Raw genomic sequence first — 25000 nt, forward strand, 5'->3', positions numbered from 1 at the left:
ATTTTCATTTGAAGGGAGAGCATTTGCCCAGGGCCTATGAAACTTGGCAGGCAGTTAGTTATCGGTATTGTTAAAATTTTTCCAAAATGTTCCGTATCACATTCTTGTCACGTGACCCGACATCGACTTCTTACAGTTTACATTTTTTTTCAGGCTCAAAAATGGGGAACATTCAGCTTCATTATATCAATCTTGTTTCTTGATTATTCGATAACCATTTCTAAAGGCTTTGTCATGCCGTCCTTTAATTATGTCCACTTGTTAAGAGCAATGAACAAATGAGGAAAATAGGTCACGTGACATGATAAACATCCAAATATCTTAAATTGCAAACTCTCCTTTTAATCATATTGCTTCTCGGCAAAGATATCAGTCACGTAGTTCACTTGCGCACTTTTCTTCATATTTTTTTTATGCTGACAGGAAACCGGTTGTTTACATAACATTGTTTGTTGAACTTGTTAGCAGTCCTCGTCGAAGTTAATAAGAAAAACCATTTGATTTTTACAAGACCCGTCATAAAACCAATCGACCACGGATACCGGGATATGTTTAAGCAACAATGTTACTGATGTTCAAAGAGGATAATTAACAGTTGCTTATTCACGGAAGGAGCCTCTCTGCACACACTGTGACCCCAACAATGCGGGAGCACGGTGATCAATAACATGTTCTAAGGTTGCAGGTCAGATTGTAATACGAAATTTATTGTCAGTGGCGATGCTTTCCAGAGGTGAAGCCAGCCATTTTTTTGTATCCGCACTAAAAGTAACCACAACTTTTTTCGACTGAACTGACATCAAGAATTAAAACAGACTATTTTATGCGTGTTATTCTTCTAAATCTTACCCAGATTCCGCATCTCCTCGCGTAGACAACTCAAACGAAAGGTCTTTGACGATTTAGAGAAAAGCTTACTGCTGACAATTTCCGGTAATTTTAAGGATTAATAGAATTGTTTGAATACTTACAAAGCACACTATATATCTAAGAGCCACGGTTTACAATTCTAGTTAATCCTTTTAAGATTCATCCCCATGACTGCAGACGGAATTTCCAACAATTCTTTTTTGTTCTTTACTATAGTTAAATCATGTTTTTAAGGAGGCCATATTGATTTTCTAAAACAATTAAAAGTAATCCCATAATTGAATTCAGTATCGTTTAGCAGCAACGTGTCCTTTGTTTCCTTATTTGGTTGTGCCATTACATGACAGGGGTTAAAGATTGATAATGAGCCAACTCTTCGCTAGCAATTTCCTGAGCTTTTAGCAGTCACTGGAGATTGGCTTGAATTGAAAATTCAGAGAATTTCCGCTCAACAAAGAGCCTCTTTGTTATTGCCGAAAAGTAGCATTAAAAGGCAATTACTTTTGACACTCAAGTCAATCGAAATTACAGGTGAAAATTTCGAGTATTTCCTGCTCAATTTAGATTCAGCACTTCACTTAATTGTGATATCCGTTTTGCCGTGAGGTAAGATATAAAATATTCTAAGGTATACAATTGAATTGTCACTTTTGAATCTTATCTAATGGTCATATAAAACCCCCTATGCCTTTTGCCATTACTTCATGAAACATGCAATCATATAAACACGTCTCCAGCTTGTGGGTTCTTTGCCTGTCCAAGATTTTTCAGTCAAGTTTTAGTTCTTAGTTTTGTATCTTTAGCACGGTAATTCGCAAGACGTGTCGCGTGCAGATAGCACCCTCTCGGAAATGCAAAAACCTTTAAAAGATTGGTAATCAGTAATCCGATGTAAGGAAGTTTCATAATGTGGATTTATTATTTTTTTTGATTTGGCGTTTGCCCCGGACAGAATATGCCTAGGTAAACATCGCAATCCACACTTTGAGGCTTTCGTGTATGTTGTGTTGAAGGGCTGACGAAATATTGTGTATCTTTCAAGGATAACCTTATTCGTGCATTGCCGAAAATGATATAAGCTTACCTTAATTTTAATATGGCTTTTTTTTTTTTACGTGACCCGAACATTTGCTACAAGTACTTTTTACTTCAGTATTGCCTGACTTTGAAAGCTGTTATATGAAACTGCTATCATGTGTCAATCTTCTTCGATTTATGGCCCGGGTTCGATATGGACCTATAGCACGATATGAGTTAAATGTTTAATGTATAACCTTTTCTAGCCGACTGAAGAGAGACCGGCCAGTTGAACCAAGTTCCTAATTAGTCTGTTCATTGGTAATTGAATCGGGAAAGCATATCTTGAAATATGATTTAGCGCACCGTGTAGAAAACCTTCGTACCTTGCTGACTTAAATTTTTAAAGGCTGATTCCAGGCTACCCTACACAAAGGTAGAGCCTTTCTTAGGGCCAGAAAACGTTTTTGATTTTCTTTTCTAATCGTGAATTAGAAGCTCTTCTCAAGGAAACCGAGTAACCAGTTTCCGTTTTACTGTCGTGGTATTAATTAAAATCATCTACAATTTTTTGGGCTTTTTTATACCTCATTGTAAGGAGATCTTGTTCAGTATCACCTTTGATTGTCTTTCGAGTCAATCTTCGTCCCTCTATGCTCTTTGTGGCTTAAAGATTGACTTGACCTGACAACTAACCAGTTAGGCATCGTAAAAGCATTTCATGTGACTAATTGAACGTTTGCACAGATGTCGAAGGAAGACTCATGAACGGCTTCAGCTCAGTTTGAACTGCAAAGAAACGGAAGGATTCCACTCTCCTCTAAATCGATTGAGATCAATGTTAAATGAGTGTAACACACACTGGCTCACTTTGCTCGTCGTTGCTTTAATAAACTGCGGTAAATTTTTGCACAACAAACAGAAACGCGAGCCGAGATCGCTGATGGTTCAGCAAAAATAGAAGCGCATCCTATATAATAAGATCAGGAACAGATCAAGGTTATTTTTGGTAACAGCTGCAGAAAAAAACAAGCAAATTGAGAATAATGATAAAGGCGATGTTACAGTTGTTTGTCAACAGGTACATATAGAGAGTTAATTGTTTTATTTTAGGAGATATTTATGGCACTAAATGCCATAGTTTCAATGCCATTGCTTAAAATTTAGGACGATTTTATATATAAAAGACATATTACTTTGAAAGACATCAGAAAATTATGAGGAATATCTGAATGAATGCGTTCTGTCTCTTTATATCATCGATTGTATTGCATTATATTTTGGAAAACTATATCTCTCTGATCACTTAACATAGCTAAAAAGAAACCAAATATTTTCAGAAAAACCGCCTTTCTTTTTATGAAATGCAGGGGCACCCAACGTCAATTTTCGGAAAATATAAACTCCTACCCCTTGCATATCGCTGTCAACAGTCTTAATTCAGAAAAAAAAAGCATCCTGAAAGCATCACTTGAATGAAAGATAACAAGTTAATATGATACAACTGGCATGCTTGGGGCCCACCTTAAGAAAGGTTTGTTAGCTGGCGTTAGCTCTTCGTAAGAGCGAATCGCTACTACCAGACGTCAGTGGAAATAAGCAAAATCGCACAGGAATGAAAGGATGGAAACATTGAATTTCCACTCTAGTGAAGACAAATTTTGAGTAGAGCTTTGAACAACTCTCCTTCTCAACAAAACGCTAGTCAGCTAAACAATCACCGTTAAACGAGGAAACAGAACAGAAACCTTAGACTCGATAAAATTTGATTTCCAACACCACTGAGTTTAGGAACATGGGGGTCCCATATGAGCATGCATCTCCTTTCTTCTCCTCTTTGCGGGCGAACATTGCCGAAAAAATATGTCAGTATTTATTTTCAAGAGCCTACTCTTACCAGAGATTGTTAGTGCTGCGACAAGAAACAAATCCAGTGAGCCGAACTAAGCAATGGATATTTCACATGGTGGTTGGTAATTTAGTCTTTGGCTTAGGAGGCTCGAAATAGTTTCTCCTTTTTTTCAAACAAATAAACATATTCTGTCTTGAGTTACAGTTAGAGTAATCTATCAAGACAAAATTTGACCAGGGTATTTAGTAGCCATCATAGATTTCTCACATTTTCCTCCAAAATAACGTTACCATGGCAACGATATAAGGCATTTCTTTGAACATTAAAATCAAGATATATTGTCTTTTTTGAAAAAAACGGGGAGGTGAAATCTTCCCATTCAGTGTTACCAGATAATGTTAGAAATAATCTCTAAAATATTTAAAATTCAACAAAATCTGTCGGTCAGTTTTTCAGAAGAATAAGTTTTTTTTAAATGTGTCATTAATTTCTCTTTTCACGTACAGAATTTTTTTAAATTTGAAATACAAACGTTTTAAATTAATCTAAGCTAACATGCTAAAAATGAAAAAATTTCACCGTCCGGAAGCCGCAGAGATATAAGCGAGTGAAGTTGCAAAATCAGGAAAAATGAGGGGGTTGCAAGATCAGCATTTACGCATGCGTCACCCGCTCATTCGAGTGCAAGCACGAGTGGAGCTACAGGCCAACGCAAGCGGATTTAAGTGACCATTAAACCGTGTGTGTACAATCTTCGTAGTTTTCGTGAATAGGAGCTATCTATTTATATTCCATATGTAAAGGAATTAGAAGAAAGGTGAGCGAAATTAGCGGTATTTGTTTATTTCTGGTGACCCACTTTGAATCGTGAGCTGACGCTTTCGCGCCCAAAATGTTTCTGCGTACAGATTTTTTTAAACGTTAACGTACGTTTTTGTAAACGTACTCAATTCAACATAACTAAAATAACTAAATAAACTTTTGCAGCTGATGTCTTTTTCTGAGGTGAAATAAACTTTAAAATACGATACATATTATTAGTCTAAGAAAGAAATATTCGGTGGCACGAGAGCATTAAAGGTCAAATATTTGTAACTTCTCACGTACAGATTTCTTTGTTTTGTTTTTTGTTAAAATGGACAAAATCAGGAAAGGAAGTGATCTACGGAAAGAAAAATGGGGGTCACTTGGCATCTTCAAGAGAGTAAAATCGCTGCGATTTCTCAAAGCGATTATCTATTCGCACTGTGACGTCATTGCGTGACATTTCCGAGAAGACCGGGGTCCACAGCTATCCAGTGATAACTCACGCTTTCAGGTTCCATTCTTGTGGAAAATGTTTGCGTGTTTAGCATGGACGACCTTTGACAGCAATGACCAGAACCAGGTTGCTTACCAGCGGTTTTCATTAAAACAATGGTTTGCCGGGGTGCTCAATCTCGCGGGCACAGAAAATCTGGTTGTGGTCATTGTTATATTAGTTAATTCGTGTTTACTTTCGTGGTCTGCAATGCATGACGTGTGTGTGGCATGCACGAAAAAATGCGCAGTAGCAATGGGCGCGAATGTCCTTAAGTCAGCCAGTAAGAATTTTCCGTTCGGAACGCGCATTTCTAGAACTGCGACTCGACTTTAAAACCTATCGCGCGAGCGCAAAATTAAAAACTCGCGGAAATACCTACGAAAGTAGTCGTACTCCGGAGAACCGCAGGCTATTGCACTATCCCGGCCGCCAGACTCGCAGGAGATATTTAACTCATTTTTCGAATTTTGATTGGTCCTGTTCACGCCTCTTTTGATTGGCTACCATACAGGTCTCTTATCGATAATTTGGGTTTTGCTCTTATGCGACTATCGAAAACTACTCTTTGAGAAAACGAATACTGAGCTTGCCTTTTGTCGTTAATTCGAGGCTACAATTGTATAATGATTGGCCACATTTGGACAATGTTCTTGCGTTTTCTTGTAAAATGCAATCAGGTCGCGTTACAGAATCCCTGCTTGGTTAATTTTGTTTTAAAAACAATTAAATTCGTATTCTATAGCGAGAGAATTAATGAAAAATTACAATTGTCTTGCTGCAATAGAGTTTATCTATGGTTCGTGAGCTACACTTCCATAAAAAGAATTGACTTTTGCGGCTAAATAGTTTATTATTGTTGCAAATTAATTCTTTCCCTTGCATTTTAACCTCATGGCTACTGGATATCATTTAAAGAGACAAGGCAAAATATGATGACCCACGAAAGTTTTGCTTGGGCAGTTGTCTCTTTTTAATTTGCGGTTCCCATGGTAATTTGTTTGCACATTGGAGACCTCGGAGATAACAATTAGTAAATTAATAGGGTTGCATTGTGTGTGATATGACATTGTTGTCATTCAAATTAACACTTTTCTCGTCTAAAAGAGTTTCGTCTGACACGGAGATTGTTTGATTTGCCGAACTGAAATTTGCTGCTCAAAATGGTCTCTTAATGGAGTTAGAAATGGTCTGTCGTTACGCAACAGCAATTTGCATCGTTGTTTGCTGTGATCGAAGAGCTTCATTTATGGTTGATGAATCTACAGAAGAAAAGTGGTAGTTTGCTGTGAACTCAGGTGACACTCATTTGCTACACTACTCAAAGCCGCGAATTAAAAGAGTTATCTCTGTAACAACAGTTCGCGTTTGCCTATGACACATTGCTTGTAGAAGTCTGTGTTTGACAAAAACTTGTTACTTTCATTTTTTATTCTTGGGTCCAATTTGAATACAGTTGATTGATGTTCACGGGTATAGTTGGAATTCGGATTCTAGACAAACAGAAATATTGAATGGCTTCATTGTCTCCCAAAAAGTGCAGATCTCATTTATTTGTTAACAAGGACGGATTTCTCAGTCACTAAATGGACAAAGTTCGTTTAGAACGGGCAATCTTCCTAATTGAAAATCAGTGTCTAATGTCAGGAAGCGTCGGATACATGTGTGATGTATTTAGCGGAGATCTTTTAATTGCATTGTATTGATATATTTGAAACCATGAGTCAGCCTCCATAGTAAACTGTATTTTCCTCTTTGCCGTTGTTGTTAGAACGCTTATTTGTTGCGTGTTTTGGTTGAAGAGTTCACGTTAGCTGATAGTTTCTGCTGGCCATATTTGTACTTACAGATGAACGCGGGTGCACCTCAGTGCATTGTGGGATAGTCTCTTTGCGATGCAAAGAACAATCGATCAAAACGCCAATGGAGTGACCACGCACGTCAGGCAAAGGAAAACATCAAGCAGTAGAAAATTCCACGAGAGTAGAAAAATCGAACCCTCCGACATGGCTCGACCCGCTCATAGGGGCATGAATGGCAGTGCTAATCATGGTATGATGAATGGGCAATTGAAGACTTTTTCAAAGGCTTCTTTGGAACCCAGGATACATGAAGCAGCGACTTTGCTGGGAAGTGTAGGATCTATGACTGCTGCTGAAGCCAATGAAAGACTCCGGCGTGGAAGCACCTCTTGTGAAGAAGCTTTTTACAAAGGCTATCCCTTTCCATTTGAGAATCTAGTGTTTGAAGGTGGTGGAAATAAGGGAATGGCTTATGTTGGTGCACTTCAGGTTCGTAGACTTGATTTGTTTTTGTTCATTTGTGTTGTTTTGACGATGCACGTATCACACTCCGGCCCTGTTTATTATGGATTCCTTTGCTGTCGTGTGTTTACTTAACAGCACAAGTGCGAATTTTCGGGGAATTCTTTTCCGCAAAGAATATTGTTGGTAAAAGATTTACGATATCTTTCCGTTTAGCCTTAATTCGTCTTGATTTCAGCTGGTTCTTTTTATTTCCGTAAGATCTAATCGAAAAAACCAAGCAATATTGCAAGCACCACAGAGAATTCTTTCTGTTGTAATTAGCCGGTATTCCGTGTTGAAGAGTTTTCTAATATTATAGACGCACCAAAAGTTACTACTCGTCAACATTTAGTTGTTCCTTTTCGGAGATACCACTTCCAAGGATATTTTCTCGGTATCTGCAAATTGCTGTATCCTCGAATCAGCGCGATATTTTTGTTCCCTTTGCGGCTTTGTGTAAGTGGACCGTCCTTTAATTAATTGCATGTTGTGATTCCTTAACAACGTAATTTATTGATTAAAATCGGGATAGTGTGGGTTAATGTATTAAACAGGAAAATTTCCCCCATAAAATCTGCATTAGTTTTGAAACCTTCACGGCGGTTGTTTTATCACTTCTATCAAATCTACCCACGCGCGTTCTAGCGATCTTCTTTAAACTTTGTCCAATGTAAACAAAATTATTCTTCTTTTGCAAAAAAATGTAGCGAGAGAGCTTTTTATTATGACGGGGAGAATTTAAGCTTGATTATCCATACAAAATAATTTGATCGTTAAGTTGTTGCTATTATATAAGCGTAAAATTGGAGTTAGATAGAATTCTATCAAAATGTCTGCAGTGACATGGTTCTGTATCTGAGCTCATCTGGTATTATGTTCAGTCATTAGAGTCTTACGCAACTGCTGTATTAAGGCTCTGTAAATATATGTCTTAGGTGATAGTATCTCGGAATACAAAATAATCCCTTACAGTGATTTTAGCTTTCAGGCATGCAGCTAGGTAAATTTGATAGCAGATAAGCAAGCCTTGATTGATGTCCGATCATCATCACCAGATTTACTTACTTCCTGTACAAATACAGGAAGCTCGTGGAGTGAGTAAGATACTGCGTTAGAGAGGTGATATTGCGATTTGTCAAGCCTATAGAGTGGTTACAAATGCAGTGTGGTACATTTTTCTGTTTTATGAATGCATGAATGTGCCTGCCACCTTAACGACCATTTAAGGAATGCATGAATGCGCCTGGGGAACTTGAGACAATCAGAAATCGATTACAAATTTTCCATTGTCTATGCCTGACAGCCTGATTCACAAACCATCCCAATAAGATCTTTGAAAGGAAAGAGAGGAAGTGATCATAACATTAATTAATCTTAGGATTATTGTATTTGGTGATTACTGGTAAAAGGTGCTGGCAGTTTTTTCCAGATGTTTAAATAATGAAGACCGTCATTTTTTGTATTTTCAGTGCCAAACCCTCATTTCTACATCTCTATTTTTTGTAATCCAGAGCTATCCACATAAAAAATGTTGAGAACAAACTAACAGTTATTTTCCTTCTCTAGAATTGGTATGAAAAATAATATGGAATGGTATCCCCTCTGAACCTTGCTAGCTTAGGAAAACACACTTTAAAAGACTTGCTTCTAAACTTTCTTAAAAAAATGGAGGGGATGGATATTGATATGCGTTTCATTGATCTTTCAAAGTATATATACATGTACATGGCTTTTCTTTAACATTTGCCCGTAATATCTCAAATAATTTTTAGAACTTTTTTCTCTATAATTTATGTACAAGGCATTTGCTTGTGTATAATTCTTTGTTGTTGTAAACCTCTGTCAATTGTTAAGTGTCTTTTTGTTTATACATGTACATATAGTCTGTATTTTGTCGTGAGAGCCAGTAACATTGTCCTAGCGTAAGGCCATATGCTAATCTGTGGACAACCATGGTCGTGTTTGTTTTTGTCTGCAAATAATTGAGCCTATGTCCATTGTTTCTGGTGATGGTTGCTTTGTAAAGAATGTTTGTGACGCAAAACTTTAAAAAATATTTACCTTCTGAAATAAACAAAATAGAATAAATTATTGAGTTTGTTTCCGTGTTTTTCACATGTCCCAGGATCCATACATGTAAGAGTGTTAGTTTGAAATTGAAAAAAAGAGCTGATTTTGAAAAAAAAAAAAGAATGGACCTTATAGAATTTTAATGCATGCTCTGGAAAATTATCGTCATCCCTTTTCCTGACCAGCAGAAAAAGAAAAAATGATAATACAGTTGTAAATGAATCAATAATGATTATGACGAATGTTAAAATAACTGTTGGTTTACAGGAGATCCTTAACCCATAATACGGTAGTTGTATGGCCAGGGAAAGTATGAAAGGATAATTTTCAATAATTCAAATTTAGACCACTAATAAGTGTAAGTTATCTACATAATTATTTGATTGACAGGTGTTGGAATCTGCTGGCATCATGAAGAATATCAAAAGAGTAGCAGGCGCAAGTGCAGGAGCAATAATTGCAACACTTATTGCTCTTGGTTACGATTCAACAGACTTGCAGGAATTTCTGGAACAGGATTTAAGGAGAATTTTAGTTGGTGAGTAGCTTTGTCCAAATGTTTGTTTTGTTAGTGCCATCAGGCACGAAGACAGTCTTTTAGTGTTTCTGTCCCTTTCACCACAAAATTATTGTTATGTATGAACTGTCTTGCCCCCAGTCAGCTGTTTTGCAATGTACATAAGATTCATAAGCAAGGTAATGGAGCACAAAGTTCTGTTAACATAAATCAAAGAAAGATAGCTGAGTGTCCTTTCATTGGAACTCAAACAAAGCTACCAGTTTAATGTAAGTTTGTTTGTCTCACTGTTTTGTTGTTTACTCCTTTCAAGTTCCTTTTAATTTGTAAAGTACATATCAATTTAGTGATACAATAAGGACTAACCTCTTTTTAGCCAGCTGTACTGGGGATCGTTGGCCCATGGTCGTGGCAGTATGCGCAAGGTCTGTAGAAAAGCGACCGAAGGCCAATATTCCCCAGTACTGTCCCAAACAAGTGAGGTTTATAATAAGTTATTTATTATATGGCATCATTTCTTTGAGCTATTGGACACTTCTCCACTTGGTGAATGTTCGTCTTTGGATGGTAACCTTTTTACATGTAAAACTAAATCCCACTTGCTGCTTTTTACTGTTGTAATGAAAAAATAATTAAAATAATTAAACTTTTTGTGTTTCGCTCAACTTGAATTTCCCAAGAGAGAGAGGGGGAAAAATACAGAATGGACCATTGCCATGGTGATGGTCTGTACTGTAATATCCTGACCAAAAACCCGCCAATCTGGTTGCTCCATTTATCTGGGGAATTGCTTGCCTCGTCCACATGTATCTGGTGAATCCTTCATGCGAATCCACAACTTTTTGAATCCTGGACTCTCCAGAGTGGAAAGTTTTGAATACTCAAAGAATTTGGAATTGTGTAGGTGTTTGAATCTGGATATTTTCAAATCCAGTGACTTTACAAACTCAGATTCAGTCTCACGAGTAAATATTCAACATAGTCACAGAGGAGTCCTGGGTACTAGAATGAATCCGCATACATGTGGGCGGCAAATTTATTTGAATACGTCATGAGTGAATGTTAAAATTTTTGAATCTGCTGAGAAAAAGTTGTGGATTCATAAAATATCTGGATGCGTGTGGACAGGGCCGAAGTGAATTATTAACTAGACCCTCCGTGAGGGTACACTGGGTTGCCTGTGGTACGTGCACCGTTCCAGACAATTTTTTTCAAGTTGGGGGGTCATTAAGAAGACCATTTAAAGGGTCACCCAGAAGTCTTACCAGCAGAGGCCCTTTGGCTCACAGGTCCTCGCGCATTCGTACGACGAAACAGATCCTTTTCTGGGGTTAAAAACCTGGTTACCAGCCTGTTAATTAATCATTTGTAGAAAGAAGAAATTCCTGTGCTCTTTAGAAAAAATAGACACGCATTGCTTACGTTGGTAATGAAGTAACACAGCGATTTATTCCATATAAAATGTCAACTGAGCTGTGTGTTGTCTTCCAGGAGATTCAAGTTGTCCTTGCGTAATATGTAGCTCTAACAGTGCACGATATTGTTTTGGTATTGTCTATCATTGTAGTGCCATGGTAGAAGTCTTGGGTGAATAGCCTGAGAAGACATGTGGTTACTAGCAAAGTACTGAACCCAAAGAGATTGAAGAAAATAAATGGGAAGTGAGAAACATATGCTTCTGGGCTGACATGTTGATAATTTTCAAGCTCCCTCACAACTTCTTTCACCACAAGTTTAAGCGTGCCCGCTGAGCATCTGACAGCTTTGTAATACTAAAGTTTACTAAAGTGAAGCATCTGTGTCAAATGATGGCAAGATACCGGGTTTTCGTAAGTTTCTTTTTCTGTCAAGTGTTATAAAGTTTGACAATAAATGAGCGAATTCAAAACAAAGATCACAATCGCCCACCATTGTTTCTGCAAAGTCAAAAATCTACTCTCCAAGACGAGGTTATTTATCACCAGGTAATTCCATCATTTTGGAAATAGCAGCTACTTTATTATTCATCGACAATTTTTTGCTGATTTTGGGGCTCATTTTGTTGAACTCAAACACGCTTCCAACAGACCTGTTTATTTTCGTGACTTATGCGCTGCCACAAAATTCTCCCCGTATCACATTTCAACACATGTATGCAAATTTGTTAAGCTCGAAAATTACACATGACATGTTTACAAAAGCTGGAAATTTCACAGAAATCTTTTCCAGCGAAACATTTATTGAAACAAACAACATATTTGCGATTAAGAGGCAAAAAAACCCTTCCTATTTCAGTTGCGTGCGTGCAAACGAAACACACAATCACAAAGCATATGCAATTAAATTAATTTCTGACAGTTCACATCAAACCCTTTTCAAAAGAACCTTGATGGTAAATAATAAAAGACAAAAGAAACAACAAGCTTTCATTCAAATAAGTTTTCACTGTCACATTTCCAATTTGTTTTTACCTTTGGTGAGTTGAGTCTTAAAATGAATGTAACTTGCCGGACAACTTAGATGCGACTTCAGTAAACACAGTGATGCATTCAAGGCGTTCGATTCCTTCAGTGTTTGTTAAATCCATAAAAGAATTGCCATTTGACTTCAGAGTTGTATATAGTACCAAGCTAAAGCTTACTTGATATCCAACGGCGAAAAATGAAATTGTTGTCGAAGACCATTACTCGTCGCTTTAACTTCCAGGTATTTATTTTTTATCGCCTAAGTTGTTTATCCAATTGACGTTCCATTCTTGAGCTCCATAAGGGCATATTTTGTTTAAAGATGCACTAAAACCCCATTTGCGTTACAATGACTTTCAACGCCATTCCAGGTTAATAATGAAATCTACGCATTACCCCAGCCCCCTCAAACCTAACAAAATACGCACAGAAGACTCTATGCACAAAGACACCACTAAGCAGGGGAGTGACAGGCAAGACTTTTACCGACACGGAAAAAAATAAAACGACGAAACGCTACGCAGATTCCGACTGGGTTTAGCAACCCAGTAAAAACCCACGAAATGAAACCGAGATTCCGACTGGGTTTGGCAACCCAGTAAAAATGCTAACAACACCACTAGTGAGGATAATTGCAAACGATACAAGTAATTGCACATGAAGTAGCGTTACAGCTCCAAATACAAAGGGATTCAGTAACAGCAGAAAACAAAAAGCCATGATAATACAAATAGACAGAAAATTCACCTTTTTCAGAAATTTAACTAAATGCATCCGGCTAGGCGTACATCTCTGCGACTAGCTCGATACCGCTAGCACTAACTTTAAGATCAGGAACTTTCTTCTTCAGGAAACTTTCACAGTTCTGTGCTTCTCTCCTTTGGCATTTGGTTTTCAGTGCAGTTCATATCATGATTTTCACATATTTGTTCATTTAGTACGCATTTGTTCTCAACATATAAACTTTCTTTCAGTTTGCGGACCAACCCCGGCCAAAACAATCGCTCAACAGCATCTTTTAGTGTGGGTCTACCGCAAACGGCGCGTGCATAAGTGAGTTGTTTGAGCGTTCCGAGGAAGAAGCTTAATACAACAAAAAGCAATATGCTCACAAACGACATACTGTCATGGGCTGCACACTTCGCCACAACTTGATTGCGCAAACAAATGATATTTGGTATGATCACGCTCAATCATATGGTTTTGCCTGTCAACAAAAGGCATTATTATACTTATTATACTGAGGATCGAAATTCTCCAATCACAATTAGCTATTTTAACAATTTGTTTCCTCAGAAGGACGTCTCTGAAGCTGCCCAATCTTCCATCCACTTAGTGCTATAAATTCACACAAACCACCAACGCCTGCCTGCCTTCCTTCGGTTATTTCAGGAGGGGTTAGCTAATATCTGTCTATCGTTAGAGTCTCTCGACTCCTGTCTCGTGTTGCTATCGCACACCCACTAAAATTCGCTCATTCCTGGTCGTTTTATTCCTACTCGTTTAGAACCAAACAACTACCTCCTAAATGTCAACACCAGTAAATGATCACGCAAACGAAGCCAATGGTGAGAAATAATATTTCAACTGAATAGCTTGAAATAAAATTTGCGCGAAATCTCTCTCTTTAAAAAAGTTAAAGAAATATAAGGGCCGTTTATACGAGAGAAAATAAAACGCGAACAGCCCATATAAATGATGCAAAATCTACGTTCACAGCTTTCTCAAGCCCCGGCTTATCCTGGCCTGGGAGTTTATACTCGTATAAATAGTTCCTTTGGCGTATTATGTACGCCGCGTCCAGAGTAAGCCGCGGCTTATTTTCTCTCGTATAAACGACCCTATTGTTGTTTTCTCAAGTTAACAATAACTTCATTTTACACAAGAGTGACTATACTGAAATCTTTTTCTGACCTTAATTAAAAACGATCGCCAGCTGTAATCATTTGCCAGAACGATCATGCCTACAAATTCCTGTCATCTTTATTTAATGCGTATTAAATTTCAACTCACTTATGCAAATTAGTTAAACTCGAATACTACACAGCACAATGAATCACAATAGTTGAAACATCTCACAAAAACCTTTTCCAGCATGAAATTTATTGAAACTAACAAAATATTTGCTATTGGAGACAAAAAAAACCCTTTCTATTCCAATTCCGTGCGTGCAAACAAGAAACAATCCGTCTCACAAACCATACGATATCCAAATAAATATATTTTTCAGTTCAAGATTGAACTCTTTCCTAAAGAACCTTTAATTTTCCAAAGCACAAAATAGACAACAACCTTTCTTTCCAATAATTCTTCACTGTCACATTTTCAATTATTTTTTTACCTGAAAACTGTACAGCTTGATTGCAAATTAAATGCAAATTGCCAGACAAATGAGATGCCACTTCGGTAAACACGGTGATACATTCAAGACATTCGATTCCTTTTACACCCATACCCCATACTCAATTTCCCACTTACTGTCAGTGTTCTACATACCAGCACAGTTTATAAAACAAGATTAGAAACAACACACACTTTCTCATATCCGACCGCAATTGTTCTCGAAGACCATCCCTCGTCGCTTTTAAGATTCCAGATATTTATTTTCCCCGCCTGTTTCGTTATTCCAATTGACGTTCCATTCTTGATCTCATAAAGGTATATTTTTTCCACTAAAACGCCATCCCCGTTACCACGACTTTCGACGCCATTGCGGGTTTAATAATTAAACGTTCATCTGTGTGCACCAAGGAAATCTACGTATTCCCCCAGCCCCCTCAAACCTAACAAAATACACAGACAAGACTCTATGCACAAAGCCACTACTTAGCAGGGGAGTGACAGGCAAGACTTTTACCGACACGGAAAAAAAAAATAAAAAAACACGAAACTAAACACAGATTCCAACTGGTTTGCCATAGGCAACCCAGTAATGAGGCAACTTGAGCATGTGTAAAGGAGCCTGAAAAAATCCAGGCATAATCTAGACTCAAGGGGCTTCATTAATTAACTTCGATTATCACTTTCACTTACAATCATGTAGCTACTCTTAGATCAAAATTAATATAATTTTTGAAACTAAATTCTCTATTCCAGATAGTGAATACCGTAAACACCCGCTGATAAGCTGCGCCTTTTTCCCTAAAATCGTCGCTAGAAATCAGGGGTGTGGCTTATCTGTGGGAACATTTGAAAAAGGCTGCATCCCGTGTCCAGTTTTCCATCTTTACGTTTGATTTAATGCCTGGTTACTAAGCTATGAACGTTCAGTTCACATTCTTGGGTTCATGCGAAAATCTATGGAAAACTGTTGAATGAAGAAATTCCTGCCAACAAAATTAATACCAGAAAAAGATCAATCATACAGGGTATGTCAAATTTGGTAGAAATGATGTTCAGTATATTAAAGTGCTAAAATGGTGGGTAAGACTTTGAATTATTTTCCGTTTCATTGTTAATAGAAAGGGAGTTTTCGTTCAATGAACAGTGGATTAAGAAGACTTCTAAAGGCTCGACTTTGGTTTCTTTTGATTTCTTTTAAAAAACTTGTTTTCCAAACTTTGAGCTGCTAAATTCAGGGTGCGGCTTACTGTATCTGCGGGTGTTTACGGTAAACTGCTAGCAGATAATTCATATTAGTATATACTAAAACAGTGGATAGCATTGAACTTGCGCGCTGATTGGCTCGTCAAACTCTGAATATCCTGTGCTATTTACCTCCAAGCAACTCGGAAAAAATGCCATCCGTGACAAGTGAAGGAAACATCCAAATTAAGTTTTTGTGCTGTATATTGTCTCACTGTTTTAGTACCGTAAACACCGGTGTATAAGCCGCACTCGCAGATAAGCCGCCACACCCCGAGTTAAGCAACTTATATTTTTAATACAGTATTTTTCATTCCTGTCATGATTTCTCATTAGAATTTACATGCAACAACACCTGACGAACGTTTCGGTTCGGTTCGGTTTCTTAGTAACCAGGCATTCTTGCTTGTGGTGGATCGATTTCTGTCGAAGTGAGCGGCCATCGTGGACATTGTAAACAACTTTGTGGTGGAATGAAGATTCCCTGCCGAGTGAAGTTCACCTGCTCAAGAAAGGCAATGTTAAACCGGTTAAAAGATCTTTTAACGAAGAAGGTTTAATCGTTTAATTGTGTAAGCTCAAACAAAAACGCTCTTTGAGAAGCCTCCAAACTCGCAAAGGAAATGATCAATGCGTAATGTGGTATTGTTTTATTAAATTCTCATTAATTTGCTGCACAGGTCTATACAGACTTAAGAACTTTCGCTAAACTCGTTAATTTATGCAAATTTACGGCATGGTGTCTAGATGTTCTCGCAGATAAGCCGCATCCCCGATTTGATCCGAAATTTTTGAGCAAAAAGGTGCAGCTTATACCCTGGTGTTTCACGGTATATACTAAAACAATTATTCACCTCGGTCTCGGTGGCTAGCGTTGGATATTTACCTCGCCGCTTCGCGGCTCGGTAAATACCCACCGCTAGCCACCTCCACTTCGGTGAATAGTTGTTAATTACTCTGTGGGTTTCTGCATACGCTATGCATTATTGGCCAAGGGTGCTAAAATTGACTTCAAATTGCACTTTGCATGTTTCTTCTTGTTTAAAGGGAAATTGTTTCCAAATGACAGTACTTTTGCTGCTTGATTTTGGATATACATGTAGCAGAAGGGTTATCCAATAATCTCGATCCACTTTGTGTTGGCTTTTTTAATTTCAAGAAATTATTTTCTTTAATTTCCTGATTGACAGATCACACATGTGGGTATTGCAGTCTCCTTCCAAATCTGCTGAAAGGATTTGGTTGGAATCCTGGTAAACGGATGTTGAAATGGTTTGGAGAACAACTTAAAGAACGCACTGGGGATAGTGACATCACATTCAAAGAGGTCAGAGAATTTTGCATGAAAAGAATATGAATGAATGAAACTGAAGAGCAAGGGTCAAACTGCGTGTAATAAACTCTTCTTTTTAATCCAGACTTGTAAGGACTTTGATGAATTAAAACCACAAAACAGAACTAGAGATTAGATGCTTCAAGATTTTTTTCTCCAAGCTCATTGATTGACAGGGCTTGTGCAGCTTCACATTTTCTACATTTGCAACAGTAATGAAAGAAAAATAAATAACGTCTGAAGGAAAATGCAAAAAAGTATAAATAACAAAAAATTTCAGGTGGAGTGGTTAATCAGTTATAGGGCTTGTTGACCATTGCTCAATTTGCTAGCAGGATTTCCATGAATGGTTTCTTGCTTGTGCTTGCAAACTTTTTGAGATGTTGATTTGCTCAGATTCTCATATATGTTTTTTTATAATTAATTTTTAATATATACCCATAGAAAATCACGGTCATATACATACAGTAATGTTGCTCTGTAAGGTTGAACCAAAGGCATATAAAGTACCTCAGCTAGTCACCTTCTTCTGTCAGTACCTTTTCTCCAGAAGCTTCTCTGTCAACCTTTTGCCCAATAAATGATGTAGCACAATGGTAAGAATAATAGTATTTATTATTAGCTGCAACTCAGAGTCTCAATTGACGTTTTTTTTGGGGGGTATATTTAGGTTTGGGAGAGATTTCACAAGGAGTTGTGCATTGTTGTCACCAACTTAAATCAGATGTCAGTGGAATACTTTCACCCCAAGACAACTCCAAACACACCAATAAGAAGGGCTGTCAGAATGTCAGTTGCTCTTCCAGGTTAGCTTCAGAATTTACTTTTTTGTACATGCTTTGCACAGTATTGTTAACTTGTAAGGTCTCTTCTGCATGACAGCAGCAATTTGGCATAAGATCTCTTTGGCGCAGATGGTTATTTAATTGTCCAGCATCCTCTATATCTATCAGAGTAAATTATTAATGCATCAACTGAAAATTTCAGTCATCGAAATATGCTGTCTTTGCATTATTTTGTTAAGGTCCAAATCATTTTTTACCAACAATGGCTTGTAATCTCACACTCTGATTGGCTAATTTGCCATTGGCGATAAGAGTCTAGATGACATTTCTTGGGTCATGCTCAGGTCAAAGTGTCACGCAATTGTACAGCCAATCAGAAATGCTCATTTTGGGAAGTAAACCAGTCGGACTGCAAAAAATGTTATAGACCATGCTTGCTCTTTCTTTGTGTGACTATCCTGTTCACGAAATAAACCGAAATAAACAGTTTCTTTGACATTGAATACTGCGCGCTCCATGTCAGTCCACAACATTTTGACCACTGTGATGACAAATATTGTGGGAGGTGCAGTGGCCTCATGGTTAGTGCCCTCAACTCCAGATTGAGTGGTCCGGGTTCGGGTCCTGGCCGGGGACATTGTGTTGTGTTCTTGGGCAAGACACTTTACTCTCACGGTGCCTCTCTCCACCCAGGTGTATAAATGGGTACCGGCGTAATGCTAGGGGTAACCCTGCGATGGACTAGCATCCCATCCAGGGGGGAGTAGAAATACTCCTAGTCGCTTCATGCTACAGAAATGGGAGAGCGCCGGCCTGATGGGCCTTCTAGGCTCGTAGCAGACTTATGACAAATATTGTTGTCAATAAGAGTACCACGTTTGATTTGTTAATTAGATTTCTAATACTTCCATTGAGTAGTAATTTATACCAGTAATAGTATGTTGTCAGCCAAAAAGAAATAAAGAAAAGAAGCCTTCTAATGAAATTAGAAAAAAATCCGTTTTTGTTCAGGTGTTTTTCAGTGTGTGCGTGAAATGAACAATGACTACGAAGATGTTTATGTGGATGGAGGGCTACTGTGTAATTATCCAATACATGCATTTGATGGTATGTATGTACAGATGTAGTTAATAAATGGTAAAAATTGTATTAGGTACATGTACTCTCTTAACTAACATAATTGAACTGTTTGAGATACTGGCATTTTTTTGTGTTGGGCTGACAATTTCTTTAAAATTCATCTTTCAATTCTTTATTCTCAAAGGTTGGTGGCTTTCCTTGGATCCAAAGGACACATTTTTCAAGCGACTTCAACCATTGGAAGATTTTGCCAAGCTCTTTGAGAAGTCGGAGAGGTTTGGCAATTGGAATTCAAAAACATTAGGAATAGTTTTGGTGTGTATTATTTTTGTTTATACTTGTTAGTAGCGCACATGCATAGAAAAGCACTGCCTGCCTACAAATTGGGGAGACTGTAAATCAAATGAAAGGGAATTAAAGCAGAACAAATAGTGTTTGATTGGAGTGAGAGAAAAACCTGGCAGAGGAGACTAGAGACCAAGAAAATTACATAATTTATGCCATCGAATCAGGAAATTAATGTTACTGACAACTGTAAATTTGGTGAAATGCAACTCCTCTCACCATTGCATCAACCTTGCTCTCCACATACAGCATAATCTTTTGATTTGGAGAATTACTATATTTATCTGAAATAATAATTATTATTATTGTCATAGAAATAATTATAATAGTGTACATGTATACAGTAGTTACATAAATTATAAACTATAATTAATTTAAATCATTGTTACTGTCATATAAGTTATTAATTGTTCATAAATAATTATTATACATGTATCTGTTGTATTTAGATACATGTACAATAATTTATAAACAATTTATAACGTGTATGACATTAGCAATGTATCTGTTGTATTTGTGGGAGGCCCGGTGGCCTCATGGTTAGAGTGCTCGACTCTGGATTGAGTGGTCCGGGTTCGGGTCCTGGCTGGGGACATTGTGTTGTGCTCTTGAGCAAGACACTTTACTAGATCACGGTGCCTCTCTCCGCCCAGGTGCAGGGCTTGAAATTAGCAAAAAAATCCAGTCGCAATTTTGCGACAAGGTACGAAAATGAAGTCTTAATTTCGCAAAATTTAGTCGCTGCATTGTGTTCTCACTGGTGTAGCAAAACAAAATATGAAACTTTTATCTGTTGTATTTTAATTGCTTTTTTTTTTGGCATTTTTTTTTTCAAATCGCAGCAAACACGAGGCAGTGGCTTTCTGAAAAAAAAAATGTCTATGATAAGTCAGTGATAGGTATAGTGTAGGTGAACATGGAGTGAGATGGTGCTAGTTACAGTCAGACAAGCTCCCACAAAACATACAGCATGCTACAGACACATGCAAGATCTATCACAGTACAATACCAAACAATCCTGAACAAAAGTGTTGAAATTTTTCTCAAGTTTCTCCCTTGTGGACAATAATTAGAACAAAGTCCCAGCAATACCCCCCCCCCCCCCTCCTTCCCCACCCGTTACAGCTCAATACAATCGCGCAGGTTTCTCTGCATCTCCAATAGACTATTTTACAGTTTTGTGCTCAGTTACCCACCCTGGCAGCAGAGCCTTTCTTAAGGACGGTGCCTGCTAATTCAAAGGTATTTTTGCCCGGTTTATGATTATGCAGGAATTTAGATCTTAACAAGTGTTATTGAAATCCAAGAAGAAAATAGGGGGGTAACCATGCATTTTACGAAGATAATTGATGAATAACATTTGTAAAAAGCTTTAAAATACAAAGCAATGTATGACATTCTTTCTCCAATTGAAGCTTAATTATCTCTTAACAATGCATGGCTACCCCCAATTTTCTTTTTGGATACCAAGAGTACTTACTAAGATGTACTTTCTTCGGATAGTTTTAAACCGCGCAAAAATACCCCTGTAATAGTGGGCATCACCAATAGGAAACCTGAGTATCTCGAGATACGCAGAACATATGTGTGCAATAACAATAGAAGGCGCCGTCCTTAACTCGACAAGAAAGAATTCAAAGGACTCTGCAGAAATTGTGTTAAGTCTTTATTAAGTATGCACGAGTCATTGCTTCCAAGGAGAGAGTTTCAAACCCAGGTCAAGTCGCGATCCCAGACGCCATATTGATTTTCGTACTGAAGGCTCAATTTTGACCTTTGCCTTATCAAAAGTATATGCCAGCTGCCCAAACCAGCTTGACCGGAGTGACTTGCCCATAAACGTGGGCTGCGGTGACGTACTCAAAGAGTTGACCCATTGTCTGTAGAGCCTCTCTTGCTCGACCTCTGGGAGTTTCCGAGAGGCTCTCTTCACAGGGTGTCAGTTACCAGGCCTTTGAATAAACGTGAGGCTAGACTTGGCCTTGTTTTGATAAAAGCCTCATTGCTTTTCTTATATAAATAGAAAATCGCTAGCATTACAAAAACATCATTTACATAAGAAAAGCAACAAGGTTTTATCATTTGTACCAAACAACTCCAGCCTCACATTTATTCAAAGGCCTGGTAACTGAGCACAGAACTGTAAAAGTGGTCTACTGAAGAAACAGGAAAAACACCAAGCTTTCCCTCAACTGTGTTTGAGTGTAGAGCGAGATCTGCATTATGAAGATTTACTTCACGGAAATAATTTGTTTAGGTATGGAGAAGAAGGTATTTTAGTGTCTCAACAATTATGTGGAGGATTGTAGATACTTTGTAGCACCCTTGTGCAGTGACAGAGGTTGCATCATGTTGTTTTTTGATTTGTTACAGTATTCGCACACTGAAACAGAGCTGATGAAGACACTACTGTCAGAGCGTGAGGGTAACAAACCTCCAAAGCCACCAGTCACCAAACTTGCAAAGTAATGTTCAAACTTTAGTTTGATTTTATATACTGTAATACATGCAATGCATGCATTATTTAATTTTTTTATTGTATACGTACTTGCATTACATTGCATGCATTACAGTACATGCAGTACTGTGCATTTTCATTGGGGTGGGGAAGTGGTGGGTGTCTTCTCTTGAGAATTGGTTCATTTCCTGTTATCTTTGTTTTTTAGATTCACCATAACAACAGCTTTTTCATTTTTTAGGCAGAGACTGAAACTGCAGCATCAACAGGCCATAATGCATAAGGAGCATCAAACGATGGTCAAGGCCGTTGGCAGATTTATGGCGGTTTGTATTTCATTCTTATTCGTCGATTTGATTAATTCAGTTGGAATAGTATTGCTGTTTTATTATTAATGTTTTAAAAAACATTAAGCTGTACCTCTTATTGTTGTGGCAGTGTTGATGGAACTACCTTCCTCACTTTATGGGAAAGTTACTTCATCGTTTATCGAGCTCAGTTAAAACTTTGCCTACAGTGTGGTTCACTATTACTGCGAATTTGTCACCCTTCCATGTGGTGAAGATATCATTGATGTCACTTATTGTCATTAATCTGCCAACCAGAGACCAAGACCCTTGTCTCGAGTGGCTTCATCATTGTCGAAACAAAGTCTTTAAGGTCCTTTGTTCATGTGGTTGGCACATTTGAATAACAAAACACGATGTTTGTAAGCAGGTATCTTCCATGAGTCTTCTGTGGCTCAGTATAAGGGCATCCGAACTAGTAATTGGAAGATCATAGGTCAAACTTCTGTTACTTAAATTGTACTCCCACTACAGTTGCCTGTGTAGCTGGTGGCTCTGTTTTTGCAGAGCACGAGAGATTTGAACGGTGCGAGAAGGCCGAAACAGGGGAAACGTTCTTCTTGCAGTTTCACCACTCGATACAAATGTACCTCTCTTGTTCCGCAACAACAGAACTGCCAGCATGCATGTGAAGCCGCTGAAGTCACCCCATATCTGAGTAGATATGTTTTTATTAAGAGAAACTTGTTCATACATGTGTATATAGGAGGCAGTGGAGCCGAGTGGTTAGGGCGCTTGCCTTGAGATCCGGATATCCCGGGTTCATGACACGTTCTGACCACTCGTTGAATTTGTTCCAGGTACATGTAGTCCCCAGTTCAATTTCCTGGCTGCTTTTGTAAATAACTAATAGCCCTTTTAACGGTTAGTTTTTCTCATGTACATTACATTGTAATCTAACATGGATTCGAGGCAGTTTCGGGTTGAAACTACAAAATAGCCCGAAATTGCCTCACATATACATGCTAGATTACATTGTAATGCAGATGAGAAAAACTAACCGTGAAAAGGGGCTATTGGTTTGCACATGTGATGTGTCAAAGTTGTTCTGTTCAATGCGCAGAGATATTAGTTGTTAGCTAATCTAAAAATCCAAGGGTAAATAATGATATTTACTTCCTTCTTTTTTATACGACTTATTTCGGCTTAACTCTTTTAAAAATATTTCGTAACTCCCGAGAGTAATCATGACAAGATGTAATGCCGAGAAAGTGAAACTTAAGAAATAATCATGATCGCTTTTTCTTGTGTACACATTTCATTGTTTCTCTTGTACCTGTGTTTCATCCTCGTAAACAAAGGCCAAGAACGTCGTTAGGATGCCAGATGTTGGGCGACTTCACCGTAGAAGATGACGTAGTGGTGAGAGCACTCGTCTTCCACCGATGTGGTTTGAGTTTGTTGGTACTCTACTCTGCTCCGAGAGGTTTTTCTCCGGGTATTTGGGTTTTCCCCTCTCCTCAAAAACCAACATTTGAGTTGATTCACCTTATTAATTTGTTGATTTCAGTTTAGAGTGTCCCCAATTAGTGCTGCAGCGCTAGAAGGCTAGACTCTTAAATGAACTTTGTGCCCTTTCGTGTCCTTTCACCGACATTCCTACTCAGGCAACCACTACTATGGAGGAGACAATTATCCATCGATTTTATTATTATTTACAGGAACTGCAAAGGAATAACCTTGATGAAGACAGTATTATTAATCTAAAGGAACTCAGGGGAGTTTTTAAGAATGTAAGTTACTTTGGTATGTTGTGCAACTTGTTATGAGAGTATGAACGTATTTAGCATTTTATGTGGGATCTAAGGCGAGTCAAGGCGGCCATCTTGATGGGACCACATTGAGACCTCAGAATTGAAGTTTAGAGTGAAAGGAAAGCAATGTGACAGTTTTGTCAAAACCACTTTTCAAGTTCCGCATGATAACGAAGAAGGTTCTGTTTCACCCATACTTAGCGTGAAAGTGGTCCCAACGAGATGGACGTGTGCTTTCAGTTACTTTTAAAACCACTGAAAAAGAAGGAGCACCCCGGAAACGTCCGGTTTATATTATACACTGGTGCATTTTCTTCATAAACTTTTATAGAACATTTTGAGTCATTGCGCTTCTTCCAACAGGATGGCGCCGCCGGGTAAAAACAGTAGGTTTCTCAATCCGGTGTTTTTTACATCAGAAATCTTCACTCACCAGACCAGCTTCCATGTGTTGCGATACAAATGAAAACTAAAGCATTTATAAATTCCTGAGCGATTTATTCGGGAAACCAGCATTGGCTACTTTGATGTTACCGGGGGATATCAACGTAGCACCTCTTGATGTTTTAGCGCCGTGGAGGACAACCGGAAGTGTCCTGTTTCCTTTTTAACTTGTCTTGAAATTATCACATATATATTGACTAGAGGTTTTTCACTATTATAGAGACGATTAGTTTAGAAATCTGGGATAGACCACTGTCCTGACCTGTGGAATTTTCATTTTTCTTTTCCGTTCAGGGGCACTAAAATGTTGCGTATTAAATGCCCTTTATATAGAAACGTCTTCTTGTATTACTTTTCTTAAAGGTGGAAACCAAATAAATGAAAGTAGTCCAATGATGCTTGACTACTTATAGTTTCATTGTTTCAATTCCCATTTTTCATTCTTATTTACCTACAGCCAGTAGAATTTACAAGAGAAGATGCCGAGTTGTTA

The 25000-nt window shown here is 38.0% G+C and overlaps 1 protein-coding gene across 3 annotated transcripts in view; it reads left to right on the forward strand.

Annotated features, from left to right (window-relative positions):
* Positions 1 to 25000, forward strand: part of LOC138013004 (uncharacterized) — a 31482-nt gene that overhangs the window by 658 nt on the left and 5824 nt on the right. Inside the window, exons 1-11 of one of the 3 annotated variants that reach the window (XM_068859966.1) lie at positions 6093 to 6337; positions 6889 to 7330; positions 9806 to 9953; positions 17152 to 17288; positions 17965 to 18100; positions 19091 to 19186; positions 19344 to 19474; positions 21878 to 21969; positions 22204 to 22288; positions 23971 to 24042; positions 24965 to 25000. The exon at positions 24965 to 25000 is cut by the window's right edge and continues 63 nt beyond it. In XM_068859966.1, the coding sequence (XP_068716067.1) occupies positions 6935 to 7330; positions 9806 to 9953; positions 17152 to 17288; positions 17965 to 18100; positions 19091 to 19186; positions 19344 to 19474; positions 21878 to 21969; positions 22204 to 22288; positions 23971 to 24042; positions 24965 to 25000 (1329 nt within the window). In that variant the 5' untranslated portion in view covers positions 6093 to 6337; positions 6889 to 6934. Of the gene's footprint in view, positions 1 to 6092; positions 6434 to 6888; positions 7331 to 9805; positions 9954 to 17151; positions 17289 to 17964; positions 18101 to 19090; positions 19187 to 19343; positions 19475 to 21877; positions 21970 to 22203; positions 22289 to 23970; positions 24043 to 24964 lie in introns of those variants that run through there. The other 2 variants (XM_068859967.1, XM_068859965.1) reach the window with 2 other exon arrangements.

The sequence above is a fragment of the Montipora foliosa genome, chromosome 8, assembly GCF_036669935.1.
Source record: "Montipora foliosa isolate CH-2021 chromosome 8, ASM3666993v2, whole genome shotgun sequence".
Classification (NCBI taxonomy): Eukaryota; Metazoa; Cnidaria; class Anthozoa; order Scleractinia; family Acroporidae; genus Montipora; species Montipora foliosa.